The sequence below is a fragment of the Embiotoca jacksoni genome, unplaced genomic scaffold (genome assembly GCF_022577435.1).
Source record: "Embiotoca jacksoni isolate LCO1_2020_lvr unplaced genomic scaffold, fEmbJac1.0.p SCAF_16, whole genome shotgun sequence".
In the NCBI taxonomy this organism is placed as follows: Eukaryota; Metazoa; Chordata; class Actinopteri; family Embiotocidae; genus Embiotoca; species Embiotoca jacksoni.
In genome coordinates, this window is record NW_027185296.1 from 9,388,786 (window position 1) to 9,414,101 (window position 25,316).

Here is a 25,316-nt window from a genome sequence, read left to right on the forward strand (position 1 = left end):
ACCTCTCTCCACTTCCACTACCAAGACCACATTATCCAAACAGGATATTTGCTTCTACTTTTCGTCTTAACGTTCAAACGCAGCCTGAATTTCCTGTTTAGAAGAAGACCAAAACTGCCCAGTCATCACAATCCCAGGACAATGACTCAGTAGCTCGAAATCAGCGGACTTGAAAGCAGCGAGATTTGTTCTTCTCCACAAGGGCAGCGCAGTCTCTCCTCCGGAGCGACTTCCTCGCCCTCTTCTTCTTTTTTTTAAACATCGCACCGTGTGCCTTTAAAAGGTTGAACTCGCCGGTTTACGGTCTGAGCACCGGGTCGTTTCTCCCCTCGGCTCAGCTGTGTACCTTCCGGCAGTGACATGGCATAGAGGCGGTGTGCTGTCAGCAGCAGCATCATCCTGCACCATGGACGCTCTCCGACATGCGGAGCGGAGCGGAGCCTCCGCGATGCTGCCCGCTTGGATCCTACTGAACATGGTGTCGGGGCTGAAGGCGGAGGACGACGGAATGGAGGAACTAGCCACCGAGAAGGAGGCAGAGGAAAGTCACCGACAGGACAGCGTTAATTTGCTGACATTCATTTTGCTGCTGACCTTAACCATCCTCACCATATGGCTCTTCAAGCACAGACGGGTTCGTTTCCTCCACGAAACCGGACTGGCAATGATTTACGGTGAGGCTTATAGATTATATGTTCATTGCCCAACACGCATAGATGCACACATACACACACGCTTCACAACCACCACCACCACCACCTTCCTGCAGGCTTTGCATGATTCAGTCTCCCTTGCGGCTGCACAGAGGCGATAAGAAGATAGACCTGAAGACACGGAGATGATTTAAATCTGAACAAATTCACTGACGCGCCTCCGCATTCCCACCAGCTCTCATAGCTCCTAATTGGCTGGGCCAGTCCTAATTTCTAGAAGGTGCTTTCGGCTCCACTAGGCTGCTGCATGTGTAGCTTTCTCCCTGACTGACTGGGAATCAGTACTCCTGACATATCTGAAGCCACTTCAACCGTCTCTGTGCTACCGTGAGCTGGGTTTCAGTAGCCTAAATGCATACAATGTTGTTTTATTCTCTCACAGGACACCAATATAATACAAACATGTGCCTTATACAGCTGTCATTGTAGAATACCTGGGAAATGGCCTTCTGAAATACAATCACCATATGTGCTTTCTAAATGTTTGCTATAATATCCTTTAAGCTCTTTAAGTACTTCAAAGGTGTAGTTAATAGGAAAGGACATAAATGATGTGTTTAGTACCTTCCACATTAAGTTGCAGCTCAGAAGGCTATAATGTTAAATGTGACCAACATTATCATTAACTGCCCCCCCTCCCCCTCCTCCTATTAAGTCTATTTCAACAGGGACATCCACGACAAGCATGGATATTCACTCATGTAACTAAATAACCTGGGAAAATATGGAACTATCAGTTTAGAAATGATCAAAGATCAGTCCGCTTTCCAAACACAAAGTGTGTTCAGCTCAGTTAAACATTTAAAATGTAAATGCCTCAGGACAACACAAAGAATTTAGTCTTGTCACATGCCTTATCAGAGAGATCTCTGTCGCTCAGTGCTACAAATGTCACTTATTAACCAGAGATGTCATCATGAAAAAGGCAGACTTTGATTTATTGTTGTTTTTTTAATTTGATGCTTAAAAAGCAAATGTATCTGATGCTTCTTCAGCTAAGCTGCTTTTTATTTTCCACCTTCTCAAACGTGAACCACGTGCTCCAGCGGGGAGTTGTGACTTGACAGCAGGTCAAAAACAGGAAACTGACATAAATATTCGAGTTGAGATTTGTTATTTTCAGTGGTGGCAACGTAGAGCTCGTGCGCAGATACAATAAGACGGGTTTATTATCTTTAGCATAATCTTTGTAAATCAAAAGCTCATACAAATCTAGTTTTGGTGGATTCAGTTGGATTTTGTGAAGTCTAAATCTATATTGTGTCAGATCAGACTGTTTATATTTGTTGGACTCTCAACAGTGTTAAAGTGCTGCCAAGCAGAAACCTTGTCACAACACTGATTGACAGAAATCCTTTTTCATGCTATCACGTGCTCTTTTTCCTATTATGCAACTTCCTCGTCCAAATCCATGGAAAGCACCGAAAGTTTGTGAAGTTTGTAATTTGAATATATAAAAAAACAAAACAAACAAACAACAGGTGATTCTGTCCCTGAAATAAACCACCTTTACTGTGTGTGTGTGTGTGTGTGTGTGTGTGTGTGTGTGTGTGTGTGTGTGTGTGTGTGAGATGTTCCTGGTTAACCCTATAGATGAGAGAATCAGCGAGCGCAGTGCTGGCAGCTTTGCTTTGCCGTGTCTCCCGCAGATAACCGCTGTCTGATCGGGGGATTTACTGTACGCTCTCTGCCGCCTGCCTCATCCCTTTTTTCTCCCAGCTGTAGCTCTCTGCACGAGATTCTGCTTATCATCTCCCCATTTTTCTGTCTTTGCTCTCTGTGTGTCGCCGCCTGAGCCTGTGAAAATGTATCAGTTGACCTGGTGACATTTCCTTTTGGATACTTGTGGATTCTCACATTCATTAGCTGATTAACTGAAAAGGTTATACCTATTTAAATTTGTCTTACTGTGATCATCTTTCTTCTCAGGTTTGCTGGTAGGTGTGATTCTGCGTTACGGCATTCCTGCCACCAGCTACCACAACAAGACACCCCCGAGCTGCTTGCTGAATGAGGGACCTGCCAGCACCCTGCTGCTTAATGTCAGCGGCAAGTTCTTTGAGTACACCCTCAAAGGGGAGATCAACTCCAGAGAGATTCACAATGTGGAGCAGAACGACATGCTGCGCAAGGTAGTAAAGAAAAACGGTCTTCAGCTCTGCGTTTTCCACCTGATTCACACTGATAGGTTGAAATGTTTCATCTCTTCTAGGTGACGTTCGACCCTGAAGTTTTCTTCAACATCTTGCTGCCTCCAATCATTTTCCATGCTGGGTACAGTCTTAAGAAGGTGAGATCCACAGTAATGTGAGAGGGTGTTGTAGTGGGGCCAGGTGGACATACCTGCTGCCACAAACTGCTGTTTCATTGGACAGATGGCTGGATAAGAAAAGCTCTCATTGGCCAGTGTTTGCTGAACATAAGTGGCCCCTTTTGAGGGGGAAGTCCAGAGCAGATGTCTTTCGTTTCCTCTCTGGCATTTTCGCTGGCACAGAAAACCGCCTGACGCTGGCAATATGAGCAGTTTCTGCTTTCGATTGTTGTAAAGTGTACTCTATGGTCTTAAAGCAGATTAGGTTTTATTTGGTCCTTGGGATTCGGCCCTGCGGTTTCATCATCAACCCATCACCATATTTACACCGTGTGAATCTCAAATACAGCAGATGGTACTTTTTGTGTATGAAAACAGTGGGTTGCATCGGCGCTTTAATGTCCCGCCCTTGAAGGAGTGGAGAGTGAAATGAGTTTAAACAGCTGCTGACATCTGATCTATGGTCTTTGTGTGAGGGCATAACTCTACCTCATCCAATTATACAGTGATAAATAATATCAAGGAGAAACCAGATGAAGCAGGGGAAATGGCCTTGTTCGTTGCTACTGTACACAGCTTCTCATAAAGGTCTGACGGTGTAACAGTGAAGAGGTTGAATTGTAATTTAGTTTGTAGCCATGGTAGCGGTGTAGCTACAGGGGTTAGTCGGTTCACCTCTTTGGACCACGCCGAAATATCTCGGCAACTATTTAATTGATTACTATGAAAGTTAGTACATTTATTTCCCCCCAGAGAGTGAATCCTAATGACTTGACTGGGAATTCCTTGACTTGTCACCATCAGCAGGAAAAGTTTTTACCTATCCTGTGAAATATTTACAGGATGTCGTTGGGACCAGATTTTGTAGAGGCTTTCTTTGTCCCCAGAGGATGAATTCATCTTGACTTTGATATACGGTATCTTCAACTTTTCCTTTAGCGTCAATGTGAGGTTGGTTTTTGGGTTGAGATTGAAATGTCTCGACAGTTACTGGTTTCATTTTACGTAAATCTGGTGCATACGTTCATATTCCCCACAGGATGAATTGTGCTAACGTTCGTGGCCATGTATCACTACCATCATGACCAAATCCTTCCAAAACGTATTAACTTCCCATCAGCCTCAGCTCTACTTTGAATTTTGTGCTAACATGCGAAATTAAAGATGGTGAGCAGGGTTAACATTATATTTACTGAACATCAGCATGTTCGCATTGTTATTGTGAGCATGTTAGCTTTCTAAAGTGTTTAGCTCCAAGAAGCCTTATCAAGTGGCCAGCGTGCCCATAGACTCTTCACCTTGTTAATATATATTGTTCATCTGCATCTCATGAATATTTAATTATAGATGAATCTAGGTGTCACTCAAGATGACATCACATTGCCCGTTTTGTCCCAAGCTGAAAAGGTGTTCAATTTACACTCGTATAAAAAAACGGGAAAACAGCAAATCGTCACATCTTAGAAGATGGAACCAGCAGATACCTGCAATTACTGAGCTATGTTTTCTGAATGACGAGACCGTTAGTCGATAAAGACACTGGAAAATGTAGTATGTGCCAACTAATAGTTCTTATTTTGGAAAAGTGTGATGCCTCAAGTTGTTTGTTTTAAAAAATTTCACTGCGATGGTTTATGGCGACTGCGGGTTTGACAGTTTTTGTGTTTTTCTCGTGATTCAAGTTGGAATTTGCTGAGTCAAACAACAGGCCTCAGGAAATAGGAAGAGGGAGGTCGTGTCTCATAACAGACTTCAAGTTCACCATTTTTTTTTTTTACCAAAATCATCTGTGAGAGTCAATTTCAAACACAATTTACAGCAGTGAGACACAGAGAAATATACAGTTTATGGCTTTAATGTTTTTGTGCTTCTTAGTTTTGACCTAACTTTTCCATTCAGTTCATCATCTGTTTGAGACCATCGTAGCGAAACACCAAGGACTGTAACTGATAATGTTGGCATCATTGACTACATGTCATCTACCCGAGTTGTATATCCTCAACAGAATTGTCAAAGTTTTAGAAAAGGCCCACCAACAGTTTTTGTTTCTTGGACTGCGCTGCGTTTGGAAGTGATCCGGAGCACCGTTTGTGTTTCGCCGCTTGTTTGTTTTACAACCAGTCAAACAGCTGGATGTGTGTTTGTGTTGCGAGTCCTGTTTGGCCAGGAGTTGTTCACCCAGCCACCCTTACTGACCCGAAGGCTTCAGCCTTCAAGGCATTTCTTTAATGAAGATTTTTCTGAAAATGAAATTTTTTTGTTTCCTCCTTTTTCCTCATCTGATTCTTCTTTCTCTTCCTGCAGAGACACTTCTTCAGGAATCTGGGCTCCATCATAACGTATGCCTTTCTTGGCACTGCCATCTCATGTTTTGTTATTGGGTAAGTGTCAGCTTCCTGTTTATCGAGTGTCAGTTACAAATCAGGAACTTTGTGAATAAATCCTCCCATTGTGACCTTGGTTAATACTGTACTTCCTCCTCTTCCCCTCCACCGGCTGTCTGTGCAGGAATCTGATGTACGGTGTGGTCAAGCTGATGCAGGTGGTCGGACAGCTGACTGACAAGTTCTACTACACGGACTGCCTTTTCTTCGGTGCCATCATCTCTGCCACAGACCCAGGTGTGCATGCTGACAGTGGGATGTGTTTTCTGGTTGTGTTTATAAAATGAGCCCATGTTTGAACTGTTTTCTCTGTCTGTGGGTCTAGTGACGGTTTTGGCCATCTTTAATGAGCTCCACGCAGACGGGGATCTCTACGCTCTGCTGTTTGGAGAGAGTGTAATGAATGATGCAGTCGCCATTGTCCTTTCCTCGTAAGTTAAATATTTATCCAATGGTGGAATGTAACTCAGTATATTTACTCAAGTACTGAACTTAAAAACAAGTTTGGGGTATTTGTACTTTAATTGAGTTTTTTCATTTCATGCTACTTTATACTTCACAACAGGACAAATATTATACATTTTATTCCAGCATGTTTATTTGATAACTTAAGTTACGAGTTACTTTATAGATTCATATTTTTTGCATGCAAAACACATCAGTGCTTATAATTATAATATTTTGTTATGAATTAAGCTACCTAATGGACAAGTACAGCTGAAATTTGCTGTTTTTCCTTTTCACTTTAATAATTTTGAGTTTTGGACTGCACAGGTTTTGGATGATTCTGACAGGCTTACTATTTTCAAAAATTTTACAAATCAGCATTCAATCGATTAATCATGAATATAATCAGCAGATGATTCCACAATGAAAGTAATAATCAGATGCAGTCTTTTGCAAAATAGTGAAGAATTAGCAGCACCTCAACCAGCCACAGCAGTGAAATGCTGCTTTTACTTTAATGCAGTGATCAACAGTGATAGTGGCAGTGATAATAATCTAATAATATAATTTACAGTAGTATAACAGTCATGGGGGATATTTTAAATGAAAAGCTTTTAATTGTAATATCAGTGATATTAATACTTTGAGGCTGTTAATACTTCCACCACCATCCTCATCACGTTCCCTGCCTCTACACCATCTACACCACATAAACGATTCGACCTGTGAGGTTTTTGAGCTTCTCTTGAAATTCAACACTGAAGTGTGAAACGGCAGCGCCGCTCTGCATCGCTGCTCCTCATGACAGACAGACAGACAGACAGACAGACAGACAGACGACACTGTGCCGCCCTCTGCTGGAAGATTACAAATCACCATCCTGCACGAGATATTCGAGATTTAGACTTTATTAATCCCACAGTAGGGAAATTTAGTCGTCACAGCAGCATAAACACAAAAAAAGTGCACACAATAAGAAAAAATAACAAACGTATAAATAAAATAAGATGGATAAAAAAAAAAAATCATTTTAGAAAAAAACAAGCAATGAATAAATACAAACACACACACAGACTATATACACAAAAACAAATAAATAAATAGAGTTTGTGATGAATGGGAAGTGTCAGGTGCTATGAAATGAAATGAACAGTGCAATATTTTAGGTTGGTGTTGAATAGTCTGACAGCCGTCGGAACAAAGGACCTGCGGTAGCGCTCTTTCTTTATGGCCTATTGTTTTACTTTATTCTGGTAGATATGTGAACAAATCAACAAAAAATGCACACAGGTGCACAATTATTTTTCAAAAAGTGAGTTATGTCCTCAATCATGAGGAGAAATTTATGACATGCACTGAAAATGACTGGCTCATTGTGTTTTTTGTATTCCAGGTCTATTGTGGCCTACCAGCCCAGTGGTGCAAACACACACATGTTTGATGCCTCAGCTTTTTTCAAGTCAGTGGGTGTTTTCCTGGGGATTTTCAGCGGCTCCTTTGTGATGGGTGCAGCCACAGGAGTTGTCACCGCTCTCATATCCTTCCCTGCATGCTTTGAAATGAAATTCATTTCTGATTTCCTGAACTGAACTGTTTCTCGGAGCAGTTGCTGTGTTATAGTTGTACTTCATAAAGATCTGAAACAGTCTTCTTCTTTAACTGGTCCCCTACGTCACCAAGTTCACCAAGCTGCACTGCTTCCCGCTGCTGGAGACCGCCCTCTTCTTCCTCATGTCCTGGAGCACTTTCCTGCTGGCTGAGGCCTGTGGGTTCACAGGTGAGCGTCTGTGTGCAGCATTGAAGGAAGTGCATGCAGTTTGGAAAGTTGGCAGTAGAAATGTGTGGTGAGGAGGCTAAAAGAAGTCTGCATCTTCAGAGTCTGTTGGCCTTCAGTGTGACTTAAACCTATGTAAATAAACTATATCAAAAGTTTTGTGCTCTTGACTCCTGGAATCTACAAAGTGGCATAAGGTGAGCAACCTCATTATGCGCAAGAAACAATCCTGGGGCCTGAGAGAAGGACTCAAAAAGGCTCAATTTATTTCCAATCCAAAAAGAAAAAATGGAAAAAACAGTGACTTATATTTAGGTTTCTTGCTATTCTTTCCCAGTTAGTCATCTTCTGCTTTATCAGAATTGCACCTAAATTTGTCGCTCCTTTGACAGAATATTAAGTTTTTGCTCATGCTTTAGTGTTTAATTTCATAAGGTTGGGGATTAAAAAAATAATGGTAGAGCTCCAAAAACACTGGATACTACATTTCCCATAATGCCTTATTGCCCTTTTGTGAAAAAATAAATTGGTGGAGTGTCTCTTTAAAAAGAGAATTGAGTTTTTTTCAACAGAACTTTTAGTTATTTAACAGTTTGTTTTTTGTTTTTTTACACCTGTATTTGAAATGATCATTGACATTCCCTTCACTTTACCAAGATTGAGTCTTTTCATGTGGAGCTCACATGTTGTCGCTTGTGCTGAAACGCGTAGCTGTGAGCAGTTCAAACAAAGTACTGGTAAACTATCCTCAGAGAATTAAATCTGTCTGTTATACAAATGAAATGTGTCGGGATTTAAATTCAGATTAAGCAGCAGATGGGCTGTAGAGGAAATTAACAGATGATATATTACATAGCAGGGAGGCTGTAAGAGGACTGAATAGGAATCTGGTTCAGATGTTTTCTAACATTAAATTGTACCACTGGGAATTAAACCAGTACCTGTGTAACGCAGTCGGTCTGTTGAAGTCACTGTATTAAACCCCTTGAATGTGTTAACGCGTGTGTGTTGTCCTACAGGCGTTGTTGCTGTGCTGTTTTGCGGCATCACGCAGGCTCACTACACCTACAACAACCTGTCTGAGGAGTCCACAAAACGCACCAAGCAGGTAACGTCTGACGACTCCCTGCACGCGGAGCCCCTTTTATTTTGGACTGTAGTACGAACAGGGTGCTCGTGCCAGATGGCGCCACGCTCAGCCTACTGTGACCTTAATCGGGGCGGTCTGAGGACGTGACTGTTTAGTTTGCCAGAGGGGGTTCAGTCTTGAGGACAGGGTACAGATTAGCATGTAGACAACATGCAGGGTGACACATTTTGGATCAGTGTACTGCCAGACTCTTGTAATTCAGTTTCAGAGAAAGCTATGCTCACTTAGTACAGTAACAAGGTTAAGGTACTTAGAGACAAACGGAAATGAAGAAAACTCTCCTTAATATTGTGGTGTGCATTTTTATTTTGTCTCTGTATTAGTGTGTTTGCCCTTGTCCTCTGTCCACCGCTCAGAGCAGCGTAGATGTGATTAGCATGGCAGCCAGAGAGTCTGTCACCCTGAGAGAGAGGAAACAACAACTGCCAAAGCTTTTCTGAGGGGACAGATGAGGCACTTAACTCAGACAACATGTTGTTAACGTGAACCCTTTGAAGCTCGACCTGTGTATTTTTAATACTCTGTATTCATATAATTCTAAACTGAATATATATATCTTTTATTTGCAGCTCTTTGAGGTGCTTCACTTCCTGGCTGAGAACTTCATCTTCTCCTACATGGGCTTGGCTCTGTTCACCTTCCAGAATCACATTTTCAGTCCCATCTTCATCATCGGAGCCTTTGTATCCTTTTTGTTTTCAGTCTCGACTCTTTTCACTGAATCTGATTTACAGCTGCACATCTAGGCCATAGTTGGGGACTCGGAGACGGTTGTGACGTCCTGTGGACAAGTCACACTTCTCTTTAGTCTAAACTGAAAGTCTCCTGTGCAGAGTTTTGTGTTATTTATCTCCAAAAATATAATTGTAGGAAATATTTTACTGCTTTACAATGAAGTTCACTTTTCTCTGTTGCTGGGGTCAGCACACCTCGCTCCCTGAATCTCTCCAGCATGAAATTGTTGAGTCCAAAACTTCTTGACTCGCCGGTCAGATTGCCATATTCATTGGAAGAGCTCTCAACATCTACCCGCTCTCCTTCCTTCTCAACCTCGGTCGAAGGCACAAGATCAAAGGAAACTTCCAGCACATGATGATGTTTGCGGGTATGATAAAACAACCTTTTTTTTTTCTATTGTTCTTCATCATGTCAGGCTCAGTGTTACTGGATGTTTTTTATTTTTATTTTTTACGTCCTCCTCTGCAGGTCTGCGTGGGGCGATGGCGTTCGCCTTGGCCATCCGGGACACGGCGACCTACGCCCGTCAGATGATGTTCACCACCACGCTGCTCATTGTCTTCTTCACTGTCTGGGTGTTCGGAGGAGGAACCACGCCCATGCTGTCATGGCTGCACATCAGGTGAGGCCTGTAATTAGTATTCTACATTTCCCATGAAGTAATCTGGCATAAGGTACGGTGTTGAAAAGATATGGACTGAAACTATTATTAACCTTGATCAGACACAGCATGACTTTTGAGGCCTTGTGCATCATTAAAGAAGTGAGATAAAGTTACCTAACACATTGTCTTGTTTGACTTTGCTACTTCTGATTGGGAATCGTATCCTATTGAACTTTCATGCTTAAGTATTTTCCCAAATTTAAAATAAAGAGTCAAAACAGAGGCACAACATTGTCGGGTGTTATGGAGCAGCCAAGATGAAGAGAAACTCATTTCAGACACATTAAGGCAAAATGCAGAAATTAGTTGGTAATACTGAACTTACAACAAAATTTGACTTCTTGTTAATAGAATATTATTCAATAGAAATGTATAATTTCTGTGAAGGCAGTGTTCAAATTCCCCTCAAGTTAACTTGAGAGAAAACCACAGCTAAAACTAGAACTACATTTACTTAATGCTTTTTATAGTTAGCTGTTGCCTGTAATTAAAACAATTTTGATGAAATGACATCTTGATAATTAATTAACTAAGTTAATGAGATTAATATCTAAATTCAGTCATAAAGGAGAAAAGTAGAGGAAAAACAACTCTTGTTAAAGCTAGCATTAATTAGCTTAGCTTTAGCAGAGCCACAGCTATCAACATCTCCCCTTTTGATTCATTTATTGCAATTTTTTTTAATATAATTTACCTTTTAATCAGATATTTGTGATACAACTGTAATTATAAATTAACATTTAAAGTCCGAGAACCGACAAACACCTCGAAAAATATATATAATCAGGTATATGCAGGTTTTTTTTTTTACTTTTCCTCAAAGAAACTAAATAAAATGAGTGAATATAATTATCTGATAGATTCTATGGCAATTCATTTTTTAATTCTTGGGGTAATATAATAGAAAATAACATGACAGGAAGACATTACAACAGCGTGTTACCGAGTTTATCCTCTGCCCTGAAAACGTGAAACATTTCTTTCTCGACTTCATGGCTTCTATATTGCCTCTTTGTTTAGCACTTAAATATACGCTCATTGTTTGCATCAGTTTTAATAAATGTAGCTACTTTCTCCAACAACATGTAAGTCCTCTCCTGTTGACATCTTGAAATTGGTCAGTTGCCTCTTGTTGGGGATGTCCAGAAGAGGGGGCCAGAGTCCTCCACTGCTGCTTCCTTTCCATATTCCAGTCCTCTCATCTGGAGCCTTTTGTTCGATCTTTGAAGGAGATTACTGCATGATCTACTGTAGGAAGTACTACAGTAACTACCCTGAACATTTGAACTTGAGCCTGAAGGGATACTGAATAAAATGAGCTGCCCCAATGTGAGATGCTGCAGTGATTTGGTCATGTTGCTTTCTGTCTGTGTGGAGGTCAGCCTCATTTTTTATTGTCATCTGACCATGATGCACTGAGAGGCTCTATTTGTCATGATAAAGCGGATTGTGTGTGTGTGCGCGTGTGTGTGTGTGTGTGTGTGTGTGTGTGCGTGCATCTGTGCGTGACAACAACAGCGGCCTAAGTGAACAGGTCTGTTTAATATGAGTAATGCCTCCTCGGACCGAGCAGGAACTATTGTGGTTGGTGGAGGTTTACAGCACTGCCAAAATCTCCCTGTGAACTCATTACCATGGTAACTACAACATGTGGTGCATGGCAGGCGAATATCAGCCGTGCTTCTCTGTGATCTTGGTATCATCCTCTGTAGCTATATGTGCATAAATGTACACATTTTTACTCTTTATGGGGGGCACATTTATATCCCTGAAGGACATTAAACTGCTCAGGTCATTAATAAAACATGCATGGATGCTGCCTTATAGTCAAACCACTTTGGTATTGAACAGTATATTTTCCCATCTCCTCAAAAATTAAATTTGCACAATATCATTTATTACATTTTACGACACAGCCCTCTCTGGCTGTGAGGCTCATTAAGAAGCAGCCTGAGTGATGCACCCAGTTGATGAGCAGGATGTGATGGAGGACTGGTGCCGGAATAGAAAACATCTTGTGTTATTCGGTTTTGATGAATGGTCTGTAAGCGCAGGCCTGCAGCTTATTACAGAGCTCGGCAGTGCAGTCATCAGGAGAGACAGAGATCCCGCTGTGCTCACGCTGGGTCAGGAAATAGCTACTAATTAATTAATCTCTTGACTCAAATGTGATTAGTTTTAGGTGCATTTGTAGCATCGGACTGGACGATATGGACAAACTCAAATATCATGATATACTGTTTGTGTTTGCGCAACACATTTACATAATTTTGGTTGAACTGTATGAACCAGGAAAGTCTACTTTCTTTTTGTATGTGTTTGTTGTGATATTTTGCCTTTCTTTGATGGGAACTGTAGAGACAGACAGGAAATGTGGTGATATGTAACACCTTTATACCCTGACAGACAGTGAAGGTGCAGCTGGCCAGGAGTCAAATCGGGCTCACTGCCCATGTGGTATGTGCTGAAACCACTCGTGTGTCAGGTGTTCCTGACAAGACCACATTTACTGAGACTTTGGTTGATGACAAGTAAATAGTAAAAGAAATGGAAGTGGCAGTCAAGAATTTTGAATGGTAGTTAATCTAGAAATGCTGAAAGAAATTTAAAACTGAAAGGAGCTGAAGTGGTTATCAAAATATAATTTATGAAAGAAGTCGGACTGGCAGTTAAAGCAAAAGGGCTGAAGTAGGTTTTAGTTGAAGTGGCAGTCAAAACACAAGAAGGGAAAGGAGCTGAAATCTCAGCTGGATCTGAAAGTGTTAGAAAAATTACTCAGAGGCTGTATTCAAAATCAAACATATCAGACATTTATTCTTGCAAGAAGGAGCAAATACATGTACACTCAAAGAAGGGTGTCCAGCATTGCTCGAAGTCTCTCCTCTGTAGTTCAGCTTATATACAGTCTTAAACAGGTGACAGTCACCCCCACTCCCTCTGTAGATCTGATTTTGTAGATGGTACCGAGTGAGGTCGTAGGTCACAAAATAAAGGTACAGAGACGTTGTAACTGAGACTGTAGAACCACGTTGTGCAACAGATAGACAAACATTTGACAAGTATGATGAGTTCATTATTTTTCCATCAGAAAGACATTCAAGTTTTAGTTTAGCTAAAAGCACTGAGTGAAGTGAATGAGTGTTCAAGTTCTCAGTGGAGTGGAAGTAAGTGAAAGTGATACAAGAAGTTGAAGATGAAGAACTGACAAGATGAAACGTGTGGTAAATTGACAGCTGAAGTGTTACCACCAGTAGCAGATGATCTCCCAGTTAAACGATAACAGATCGTTTACTTCCAAGTGTTGGTTCAAAAATACTGAGAGCAGCTGAAAGCAGCTGAACTGTCAGTTGAAGAGTTGTAGTTATTTAATCCTGTGTATTTTTTTTTCTTTTTTTGATGAGCATGCCTGAACATCTGCTGAGCCTCAGTACCAATCTGACGATTAGTGCATGTCTCCAAAAACAACAGATACTATGTGGCAGAGGCTGCTGCCAGTTTACTAATTTTAAAAACACTGTACTCACTGTGATCTGCTTAAACTCTCATTTACTGTCCTCCTTTACCGGAACCCAAAATGCTTTTTTGTCTGGATAAAAATATTGAAACAGGACAGCTGTGATACTGAGAGATGACATGAACTCACTGGCTGTATCTAAAGATAAGATTAAATGTGTTGCAGTTCCTTTTAAGAGCATCAAAGGCACATGATGGGACTTTTTTATCAGTCTTAAAATAGAAATGCTAAATATACCAATAATTTAACTTTAAGGTGTTCAATACATATGTTTATGATGTGACAGATTTGGGAACAGCAAAACATTGCAGGAAGAGTGCCGTCAGCTTGGAGAGTGGAAGTATTTCAGGTGCTGTATGTGAACGTGGACACAGTCTCTGACAGTAACTGGTGTTGGGAAAGCGTGTGGTTGCTTCAGACAAGAATCTTTCTTCTAACTTTTTACTTCTGTTTTTTGTTTGTGGTGACGGGGAACATGGGGCGTCTGTAAAGGGCCATGGGGGAAGAAAAAGAGGGAAGGTTTGAGGTCGCACACATTTTGCCACAGAAGCAGCTCCACAAACTTGTGCAAAATTATTTTAAAACTATGTGCAAAAGAGGAAGCTAATGAGCGGAAAGTAACGCACTGAGAGTCAAGATGCTTCCTCCGCTCAGAATTCCATGTCTTTCCTCCAGCAAAACAAAATTGCTTGCAAGGAATATTTGTTGGATTAAAGGAGGAGAGAGGATGTTTTCAGGATTAGGATTAAAGGTTAGTGGGTGAACTGAAGTCTCTCTTATGCAAGTGTGTGTGAGAATACGAGCACGTTTGTTTCTTATCAGGGGAAATGTGTGCTGAGCTCTGCGTCTCTCTTTTTCGGGGCCCCCAACAGTTATGTCTTAATCTCAGGACCATTCCTCCTTCCTGATGCAGTGCCCAGCACTTTGTTTCCGCTCAGCCTTTGACCTCCAGGCAGCCTCCACCTCCTAAAGATCCTCTTTGTGTGTGTGTGTGTGTGTGTGTGTGTGTGTGTGTGTGTGTGTGTGTGTGTGTTGTGGAGAAAAAAAAAAGTCTTAAAACACAGTGGGATACTCGTGGCCTGCTTCTTTTCAAGCTGTTAAGGTGGAAACCAGAAAGACAATGCAGTTACTCACTCCTTCTGACAGGCTATTTCCTCTCTATGACAGCCATGGAAAAGTCTTGAGATAACCATAAACATTAGTTGAAGCCTCTATTGTAGCTGCAGTGTCAGGTGTAGTTCAAGATTTGACCATGAAAGGCTGCATTTCTCTGCCTTGGCTTCTGTCCACAAGGATTAGTCAGTTTATGGGAATTAAAAGCGCCCCTTTTAAAATGTGCTTGTGTTCAGTTTTAATCCCTCTCTGTTGGAAAGAGACACCACAGGGAAATTATTCATGACCAGCTCCGAAGGCAAAAAATAAGTGTGCGCTGTTTAAATGAGTAGTTTGACATTTTGGAAATTTGTATATTTGTTTCCGTGCACAGAGTGCAGTGTTTATGGTCTCATCTAATTCTCAGTAAGGAAGTAAATAAGTGGATAGCAAAAATGTCACAATGTTCTTTTACATAATAATAGTTTAAATATGTTACACACTAGAAATAACTGGGTTAAAATTGTCAAAGCTTGGGTCGAAGTAACACAAGCACCACTGGAAAATAAATAATTTCGACCCAGTGTCATATTTTATATTACTGTTGGGTTCTTTACGCAAACTAATATTTTATTTTCTGTAGCCTACAGATGGAAATCCAACTTGTTTATCAGAGTGCAGTTTTGTGTTTTGCGTCACAAGTAAAAAGTTATAACTTAATGTCACCCTTGGTTGCCTTATCGTGTATATCTTTCAGTTTCTGGCTGTTTTTCTGACTATATTAGGTAAGATGCTATTTTGCGGCATTTGTCTGAAACAAAATGGTTTAGCAAGCAGTAATTTTGATGTGTGGGTTTTCAAAGTAGGTCAGCCACAGAGGAGATACATCTGTATTCTGCAGGATGGTTTCTGTGTCGAAGTGAACAGTCTACGATATCATGTCAAAATACAAACCTGATTTGTCAAAGAAGAGCAGAGGTGATACGTGGGGAAGTTACAGGCATACAATGTAAGGGGCTGACAGATGCTGCTGGTTGGTATCTCACTGAGCCATTTGACTACCTCACATTACATTTTCAGTTCTTTCTACTTCCTCTTGTGTTGCAGGGTGGATGTCGATCCAGATCAAGACCTGCAGCCCTGTGGAGACAACTTCCAGGTCCTACAGGGGGTGAGGATCCCACTCGGCTCATGTGTCTTTTGTCAGTGCATTTCTCCCTGCTGAAACTCTTCTGCTTCTGCTATTTTATGTTGATGCAGGCACTAGTCAGCAAGTCTAAACACGTAAATAGTTACATTTTCTGCAAAAAATATTTTTTTAGCGAATTTGCTGAACGAGACAGCGGAAGCAGAACAGCTCCGTTAGCTGTGGTGTGCAAAATCCTTTAACTTACTTTTCAGTGGGGTTTCACTGATGATGATGCATGTACAGTATATACCCTGTTAAACTATGTCCCACTGTACTACTGACAGAACGCTGTGAGCTTGTTTGCAGCAACGGGACGAGTGCAGGAGCTCTATTGTAACGTTGGATATTACACTGGCCAGTTTGTAGACTTATAATATTCAGGTGTCCTTTGATATTTTATTTAAATACAATTGTTTTTTCATGAAAGCTTTTTGATCTGCACCTCAGCAAGGTATTTTAAATTACAATCATTAATCACATACTGATGGTTGCAGGGCTCTATTCACCGTTTGTGAATAACTGAGTTAGCTTTATGAGGTGATTTGCCATTAACCTCAAAACCGTCTTTAAATGATCTGCAGTCATCTTTATGCCCAAACCTGCAAAAGTGAACTATTCACAGTTAGCTTGTGCCTGATGAAGACTTCTCTGGATGAATCCCATTTATTAAGTAATTTTCATATACAAATGATTCATCAGACATTTCTGACAGTATCAGACGAGTGGATTTTTTTTTTTTAAACTCTTTAATAGTTTAATAAATTTATACATTTTAGGTAAACTATTTCAAGAAGGCTCTATTGGCTAAAGTGTAATATAATAATATTGTTGATTATGTTTTCATTAGTATATAATCACCTGAAACTAAGAACAGTTGTGTTTTTGTGTTAAAATGAGCCTTTCTTCATATCTTCATATGGAGCAGTCCACTTCTACGGACATTTCTACTGTAGCCCAGAAGGGACAATCAAACACAGCCTCTATAGATTCACCTACATGCCTGGAAAGGAAAGGAAAGGAAAGGAAAGGAAAGGAAAGGGAAGGGAAGGGAAGGGAAGGGAAGGGAAAGGGAAGGGAAGGGAAGGGAACGATGAGGCGAAGGGTGTTCAGTTTGTTGTAGCCTGTAACCTCGCTGCCAGATTTCACTAAATCCCACACACATTTAAAGCAGATTAAATCAAATTTGGCCTACAAATAAATGTGCTTTATGAACGCTTTTGGCCAGATTTCACCGCATTTGTAGAACAATCGAATGGTAAATTGTTCGGATTTGTCAGCTATACAGAACACAGAGAGAGAAAAGACATGAAGGACTGTGAAAAACAAAATACCAGCAGCAGCAGTGCTGTGGCCCCAGTGCATGCCTGGAAATTATATAATATCTAATGTATTAGGTATTAATACATATCTGCAATAGGTGCAACACTTTTGTATTTTTACTAAGAATTCAGTGTAATCTAAACTTAAACGATTCAATAGTCATGTCAAACGACTATAATTTCTGATTAGATGTATTTATTACAACCGTTATTGGATGGTCGACGTTTTGTTGTAAAAGCAATTTCCTGTAATTTTATGGCATTTGTATTTCATGTAGAAAACAGACAAACCCCTGGAAAGTAAATATTCTGTGAAATATGTATTACCTCACATTACTGCCACCATAGGATCACGAGTACTGATCATATGATTGCAAATGCTTTAATAATAATAATAAACTTTATTTGTATAGCACTTTTCTAAACTTCAACTTTAACCTGTTGATCACGCTTTTGTTGCTTATATTTCAAAATAAAAGCTCGGTGTTATAAAATTAACAAATCAGTCCTTTAACTGATTACGAAGAATTTAATTACCGGGTTTGAATTAACAAGATCATTTTTTCTACAGATATTTTATGCAACAAGTCCAGAATATAAGAGTGTGTTTTTTGTGTGTGCTTCTCCCAGGAAGGCGCCCAGGCTGAAGGACTAAGTAAAACCAAACAGGAGAGTGCGTGGCTCTTCAGGCTGTGGTACACCTTTGACCACAAGTATCCTTTCTGCGTCCTGCTTCACAAAAACAAGGACATATGTGTATGAATTGCATTGAGGCCACGAGGTAATTATATGTCTGAACTAGTGTGGCTCTTTGTGGTACAATGTTTGTTGGATCATCCAAGGATATGGGATCAGATTAAATCAGTCTGGCTGCAACAACCGACTTAAGTAAATGTGTTTAGCAGTTCACCCCCCCCCCCCATTTCCTGCCTCCCTCCTTTCTCTGCTGAGCAATTGCTTCCCCAGGTGGCTGATTGTGTAGCTGCCTTTGAACGGAGCAGGTGTTTCTTACAGTGGAGACTTTCCCCCTGGTGACACGTGTTGTATGCAGCTGCAGCGAGCAGGTTGATTTCTCTCATTTTGTCATCTCCGAGGTAAACATCTATGATGCAAGAGCTTTATTTCTGGGTGGGGGACTGTGTCGCTGATTTCGACAGCTCGGCTTGATGCATGCTCTGACGGGGAGCTGACCGCTCCTTTCGCCACAATAACCACTTGAACGAGGCGCTGGCTTTTCCCAGAAGCGCAATACAGCCTGACTAATTACAAACAAGAGGTAGAGAAGCTGGCTGATTCCTGATGCTGCACTGCTGCCAAGAGTCACCAAATGACTCAGATTTAAACTCAAAGTATATCCTGTTGGCAGACATCCTCTACGTTATTTCATCAGTTGAAATGTGTTTACGCTGAGTTTCTGCAAGAAAAGAACTTCTAGTAGGAAACGACTGACAGTATTATTGTATACAGTAAGGACACAGCTAGTTGTAAATGTTTATTTAACTGTGTTTTATTGGATATTTCAAGAGAACTTTCCATAAAAAGACTTTATAAGCTGTAATTAATGGTTTAATTAATCACTTCTAGTTAATTTACAGCCTTTGATCCCTGTTAATAATTGTAGAGCTCTTTGTGTTGTTGTCCTTAATAAACGTCCAGTTACCTGAAGCCTATTCTGACACACAGCGGTCCGCCTCTCACCTCCACTCTGCCCAGCTACTGTGGGCCGCTGGCGAGCTGTCTGACCAGCCCCCAGGCCTACGAGGTGAGTGTCCACACGCACAAGCACAAAAACGCAGCATGCAAACAAACAGTGACGCTCCTACATGACCAGTGATCTGTGAAGAGTCCCCGGTCACACTGCAGAAACTGTAAAAAAAAAAAAATCTGCTTCCTGCATGTTGTCCAGTCAGATGTTTGTAAAGAGTTGTTCTAAAATTTTGGTCCAAACTGTTTTTTTCTTTCTTGCCGAGAGTTAGGTGAAGAGAGTGAGATGAGGTCAGCCGGATGTAAACAAGTTTATTTTTATAGTTTATTCTCCAAATTAAGAACGGAAACTAAAAAAACATTAACAGGAAAAACAGCACTTTAAGAGGTTTTGTCTTGACTCGTTGCTGCAAAAATACATTCTGTCTCCATTTCAGAGGGTTTGAAACAATAAAGTGCAAGTCAACCTTTTGAGGTTGACTTGCACTTTATTCTGTATAATTGAAAGAAGCGTGTCTGCAGTGGTAGGAAACCCCATCATCACAAGCCTTTTTATCAAGCTGTGGATCATGGATGCTATTAATGGTAATATACCTCAACTCACCAGCTACCAGGAAACTGAAGCACCACTCTTCCAGGAAATCTGGGGCTCATCCGCCTCAGGCAAGATGCAAAAAAAAAGATTTGCTCTTCAATGCAGATAAAAAGGGGTGAAATATGTGGATACTAAGCTTGCGGTGTGAGACCAACTGTTCTCCCAAACTATGCTGAAAAGAAAAAAAAAAAAATGTAGATGGATCTTAAATACTATCATTAGCTTTATGTTGGGAAATGTTTTTCTGCTCCAAATCTGTGGTCTCATGACAATGCGCTCATCAGTCTTGATTAACAGGTAGATTAGATTAATTTAAACTGGTTGTTTGGTTAGCAGAAGACAGAAAATCCAACGTGATGGGACATTCTGTACGTCCTTCAGATCTCAACGAAGCCATCCAGATAATAGAGCTCACAATTTGAACAACGTTATAATGGATAAAAACACAATATAATATCGACTTCCTTCTCAATTGCTGCTTTATTTTAGCTCTGACTGCTATGCTATTAGCTAACTAGCCACTAAAACAAGAAACGTCACCTGTCACATTTACTTTGCACACCATCAGAAGAAAACACAATTTGAAAGTGCAAAAACAATCTGAAAACACAACACGAAAATGCCGCAATCTGTTTTTAGTTCCCAGTGAGTCACTCCACTTCCTTGTTTGTATGTGCCTGTTACCATAACAGCATCCGCTGTCTTTATGCTAAACTGAGCAGCTGCTGGCTGTATCTTCATATTTACGCACAGCGTGGTGTTAACAGATCTGGCTACCCGACTATATTCAGTAAATAGACAGGAGACAGAATATCGATTCATTCAACTTCTCTTCTAACTCTCGGCAAGAAAGCAAAGAAGTTCGCGTCCCAAACTTTTTATTTAAAGACACGTGAACTGACATTTTCCAAGCTGTGATCCCGTTACATAAATCTATTATAATAAATGTCGTTTGGGTTGACGAGCTCATCGCACCCGTCAAATAAAACCGCTTTTGACCTTTTTTTTAAAGTGGCCAGCATCGAACCAAGAGTTGTGTTTTCAGTTTTCAGAACACAACATTTTTGTTTACATTTTGGATCTGGTTAAGTTGTAATTGATTCTTGTTATTATTTTCTTCTTTAAGAGTCTTTTTTTCTGGGAACAATGATTACCCTAAAAATACTGTAGAAAATACATTTTGGTAAAAAAAAAAATTCAAGCAAAACCTTGTGCATCTCAAAGTGTTCTTTCCTTCCCCGTGTTCAGTTCGGACTCGCTGCCTCAGGGAGGCTCTCCGTGAATACTGAAGGTTGCTCTCTCAGGAGAATTGTAATATCGTCAAAGTATTCTCAATGCCTGCCAGTAATCGCACAAAGAAGCGAAGCCTTCAGCAAGAGAGAAAATGGACGGTCGAGAAGCCTTTTTGCATTCAGTGGGCACAAAAGGCCCTTTTCAGTGGCACCTCAATGATGACCACTGTTCTGAAAGACACTGCGCTCTGATATTTTAAACACAGAAACAGCCATTGAGGGCACGGTCACACTTGGATTCACTCTGGCAAATTCCCATTTTCACTTCATGTGAAACACTTGGACATGGAGGCTTTTTTTTTTTTTTTTTTTTCATTTCACAGTAACCCACAGAGACCTTCACTGTGGGGATAGAAAATCCATATTGCATTTCTCTACTGCACAGTACAAATATGTTATCTCTAATTTAATTCTAATTCCAAGAAAGTAAAGTTCTGTCTCAAATTCAGCATCCACAAATGTTTTCCAGGCCTGGTTGGTTGCCGTCGGGCTGCCTGCCAAGCGGGTAATGAATTTAGGTGGTTTGTTCATAAAATCAGGGCCATCCAGAGCTCTGTGTTGTCAAATGGGAAGAGACCGGATTAAATAAAGCTCCCTGCCAGGTCCCTCTTCGGTTATGGATATTATGAAATGTGGTCAAATAGAGCAGATTTTGATTCCTTCTGACCGTGAAATTGTGCAACATTTAAAACATGGTGGTAGAAAATACACTTCAAGCTGGATATCCATCCATTTTTGGAAACTTGACCAATTTAACTTGATTTATTCATCGTTCTAGAAAACAAAAGGCTCATGAAAAGACCAAACCCAACTCTCCATTAGTCCGCCTCTTAATGCATCCCTAATATCTGCGGCACTCAGCTTTGAGCTCATTGGTTCCTACTAAATACTTTAATCTGGAGAAATGGGTCACAAATATATAGTTTCATTTTCTAAAAAGGCCAAACAGTTTTGTTAACAACAAACAAACAGCAGCACTAAAATGTGGATTTCTCTGGGACTCTTTCCAGCTGCATATTAATGCTCCCTTTGTGCTCTGGTGACTGTTGTACTGCAGCAGGGTGGTGTCTGGTGTTCAGGATGACAGTTGTGTTACTATTTTAATTAAGGGTGTGACCGTCTTTAACTCCACAAAATATCTGATGGATGTACTTGCAGACTTTTCCTCTATTTCCCTTCCAAGTTGGAGTAAAACAATTATGTAATCCCTGCAGTGACCTGACATTAACTCATCCCGGGGGACATGGGTGGACTATTGATTGTCAGCCAGTCAATTAGAGCAGCGGTAACCTCATGTTGTAGAGCTCTCCGACCCGAATGCAACATGTGCTTTCAACTTTTGATGACTCATGTCCTTTTTATACCCGTGAGCTCGTACACTCGTTCACTGCCAGTTGCTGTGATATTAAGCAACTTGTGGTTTCCTGTTTGTCTTTAATCCAGATGCAGCTGCACAAGTCACTAAGAGAAAGCCTCCTGTCCTCCCCTCTGTAAATCCACAGTGTCCCTTATGAGCCTTTGCGCTGTTGATGTCAGCGTGTTCATCTGTTCACACCACATGTGTCCCACATCTGTGAGCATGTCATCCTCATGTTCTCCGTCCCCCCCCCCCCCCCATGTTCCACTCTGAAATCTGCTTTCAGAACCACGAGCAGCTGAGAGATCCCGACTCTGACCTCATCCGCAGCGACGCCGACCTGACCTTCACGTTCGGCGACACCGCCATCACGGCCAACGGGGCGTCCGGCGCCGGGGCGGACGCCGCCGGGGGCTCGGGCTGGAGCGTGAACGGGAAGAGAAGCGGCAGCACATCGGAGGAGGCGCTGGAGCGTGAGCTGGACTCCCGCGAGCAGGAGCTGCTGAGCCGAGGCACGCGCCTGGTTTTCCCCATCGAGGATCACATCTAACCGCTGCCTCTCCTGCCTGACCTGACCCCCAGACCGCCTTGCCCCTCAGCTCTCCACAACAGAGAGCGTCCAGTCCTTCAGATACAAGACAGATTGGAGATATGGGAGCAGACAGGAGGGGATGGTTCAGTCTGAGCTCCCTCTCGGCCCCGGCAGCAGAGCTACTGGAGCATTTCATCCTTATTTAAAGAGATGGAGTTTACTCTCCAGGAGACACGAGTCCTCTGGAGCGTCAGGAGTGGAAATCTGCACTTTTGAACTTTGTGTGTTCAACTCGAGTGATGAAGAAGTAGATGAAAAAAAAGTCACTGTCTCTCATCATGTGATCTGACCAGTATGTCCTCACAGGCCACCAGTCAGCACTGACAAAATGCCAAGAGCCTCCTTTGTGGTCCCGACCCATCTCGATGCGGCACAGAGGCCGCGCAGACCAAACATTAACAGTTTATAGATAGAAAAGAAGTTCTTCAGTCAATTTGTGCCGCTCACGAGACGCTGCTAAGTTTGTGAAAATGTCCACTGTTTCACACAAAAAGCATCGCTGCAGAGGAGATTGTGAGGAGCACACAGCGAGGGTGTTTCTGTCTCAGCTACCACAGCCGGTCATGGGTGATGAATGTGAGCATGTAAATAGCTACAGTGCTGAGCTTTGTTCATCTTCAGTGGGACAGCTCCTTTCAGTGTATTACACCCATGACTGTTACGGACAGCATCTCTGTGTATAATTACACCAATAAGTGTTTCAATGCTAATATTATTATTTCCTGTGAAATAATGCTGATTTCTCAAAACTTTAGAGTTAGGCTTGAAATATGCAGTTTAGCAGCACCAAAATAAAAAGCAGACCTTCATCGTATTTTTGAATCTTTTGCACACAAAAAAAAAAAATCAGTATTGTCTACTAATATAAAGAATGTTTCAAATGATTAATCTGCTGATGATTTTCTTGATTACTTAAGTCCAATTCATGTTTTACAGATAAAGGTGAAGCATTCAAAAAACTAAAATATGAATGTAATTACCTTACATGACAAAGAAAGAAGAAAATCATCACATTGGAGAATCAACAAGAACCAGTAACCGTCTGTGATTTTTGATTGAAAAATGACTGAAATGACTCATTTCAATTGGTCGATTAACCAACTCACCAGTTCATTGTTTCAGCTCTACATGTAAGCGACATGCTGCATTGAGGTCTTGAAGCACAGTGTCAGAAAAGCTGCAGCTACCAACATGATTTCACCTGTTTAGCTTTAAACTCAAGTAGACAAACGTTAAGACCGGGGAAACTCAAAGTCTAAACTAAAAAAGAGATTATTAAAAGAAGTGCATACACCTGCATCAGCAGTGTGTATACACGTAAACATGGTGCCTCTGCTCTGTTTACCTCGTATATTAACCTCAATATATAAAATCATGAAATCATTAACTTAAACTCCTAATTTACTTTTGTTACTTGGAGCTTTTACTTATTTAAAGGACTGCGTTTACATGTGTCTGCATACATTTCATCCAAAAAAGAATATCAGAAGACTGATTTCATCCATGATGCAATGCTTTGTCAATGTTTTTTTTTTAAAATTATGATTAAGCAATAGTTAATGATACTGTTTTGAGAAATCTGTTAAATGTGAAGCCAAAGCCAGGAGAGCTGTTAGCTTAGCACAAAGTCTGGAAACAGAAAAACAGCTAGTTTGTCCAAAGGTTACAAAATCCACATGCCAGCACGCGTAAAGCTCAGAGATTAATATGGAGTTTGTTTAACCTGTACAAAAATTAAAGAGCAAAATCAGTAATTTTCCTTTTTTCAAAAGGTTTTGAATTAGACTGTTAAAGATAGCCTACATTTCATTTAGTTTTTTAAAGTTCCCCTCCACTAAAATAATGCTTTCTTGGATCTTTGAGTTTCAGTCCACAGAACAATGTCTGTGCAAAGGTTGACACTTGAAAAGGCTGTTTTCATGTTCATTTCTCTGTATCTAAAATGCGAGTTTGAGGCGTGTACCTGTGAGGAAGATTTGTGACATCACAACTAGTTCAGTTGATCGTGGTCCAATCAGCAGCTTACGAAAGTGTGATGTGGAAACTTGAATCCTGCATCGTACATACAAAGAGAGTAAAGGTTTGGAGATGTAACAGACATCTTCTATCCGATGGTCAGACATTTGAAATGAAAAATATTTAGACGTATGATTGTGCGTGTTTTTTTTTAGGTTTAGATGTAATTCTAAGATTCTTTCTGGAAAAAAAACATCAGACACAAATTATTACTCAAAGCAGAGTATTTTTTATATATATTTAAAATACATGAAGGGGATCTTCAACCTCTGCTAGCTGCGTCCCTGTTTCCTGTCTTTATGCTAAGCTAACACGCTGTATAGGCTTATATTTACCGGACAGATGTGATGTAATATCAACCTTCTCATCTAACTCTCTCTTTGAAAGCTAATAAATGTCAAACTATTTCCTTTAACTCACTGTGCACCTACTCGACATCATTTCATTTATGTCTTTGACAGCTGC

General features: G+C 40.8%; 1 protein-coding gene across 1 annotated transcript; it reads left to right on the plus strand.

Annotated features, from left to right (window-relative positions):
- Positions 1-25,266, plus strand: slc9a7 (solute carrier family 9 member 7). Its single transcript, XM_069150808.1, has 16 exons — positions 1-674; positions 2,643-2,845; positions 2,926-3,003; positions 5,329-5,405; positions 5,533-5,645; positions 5,734-5,839; positions 7,249-7,390; positions 7,527-7,632; positions 8,649-8,737; positions 9,349-9,462; positions 9,773-9,884; positions 9,986-10,139; positions 15,895-15,958; positions 17,926-18,008; positions 18,952-19,057; positions 22,530-25,266. Exons 1-16 carry the CDS (start codon positions 407-409, stop codon positions 22,791-22,793), a joined length of 2,079 nt encoding a protein of 692 aa, XP_069006909.1. The 5' UTR covers positions 1-406; the 3' UTR covers positions 22,794-25,266.
- Positions 25,267-25,316: the final 50 nt, after the last annotated feature.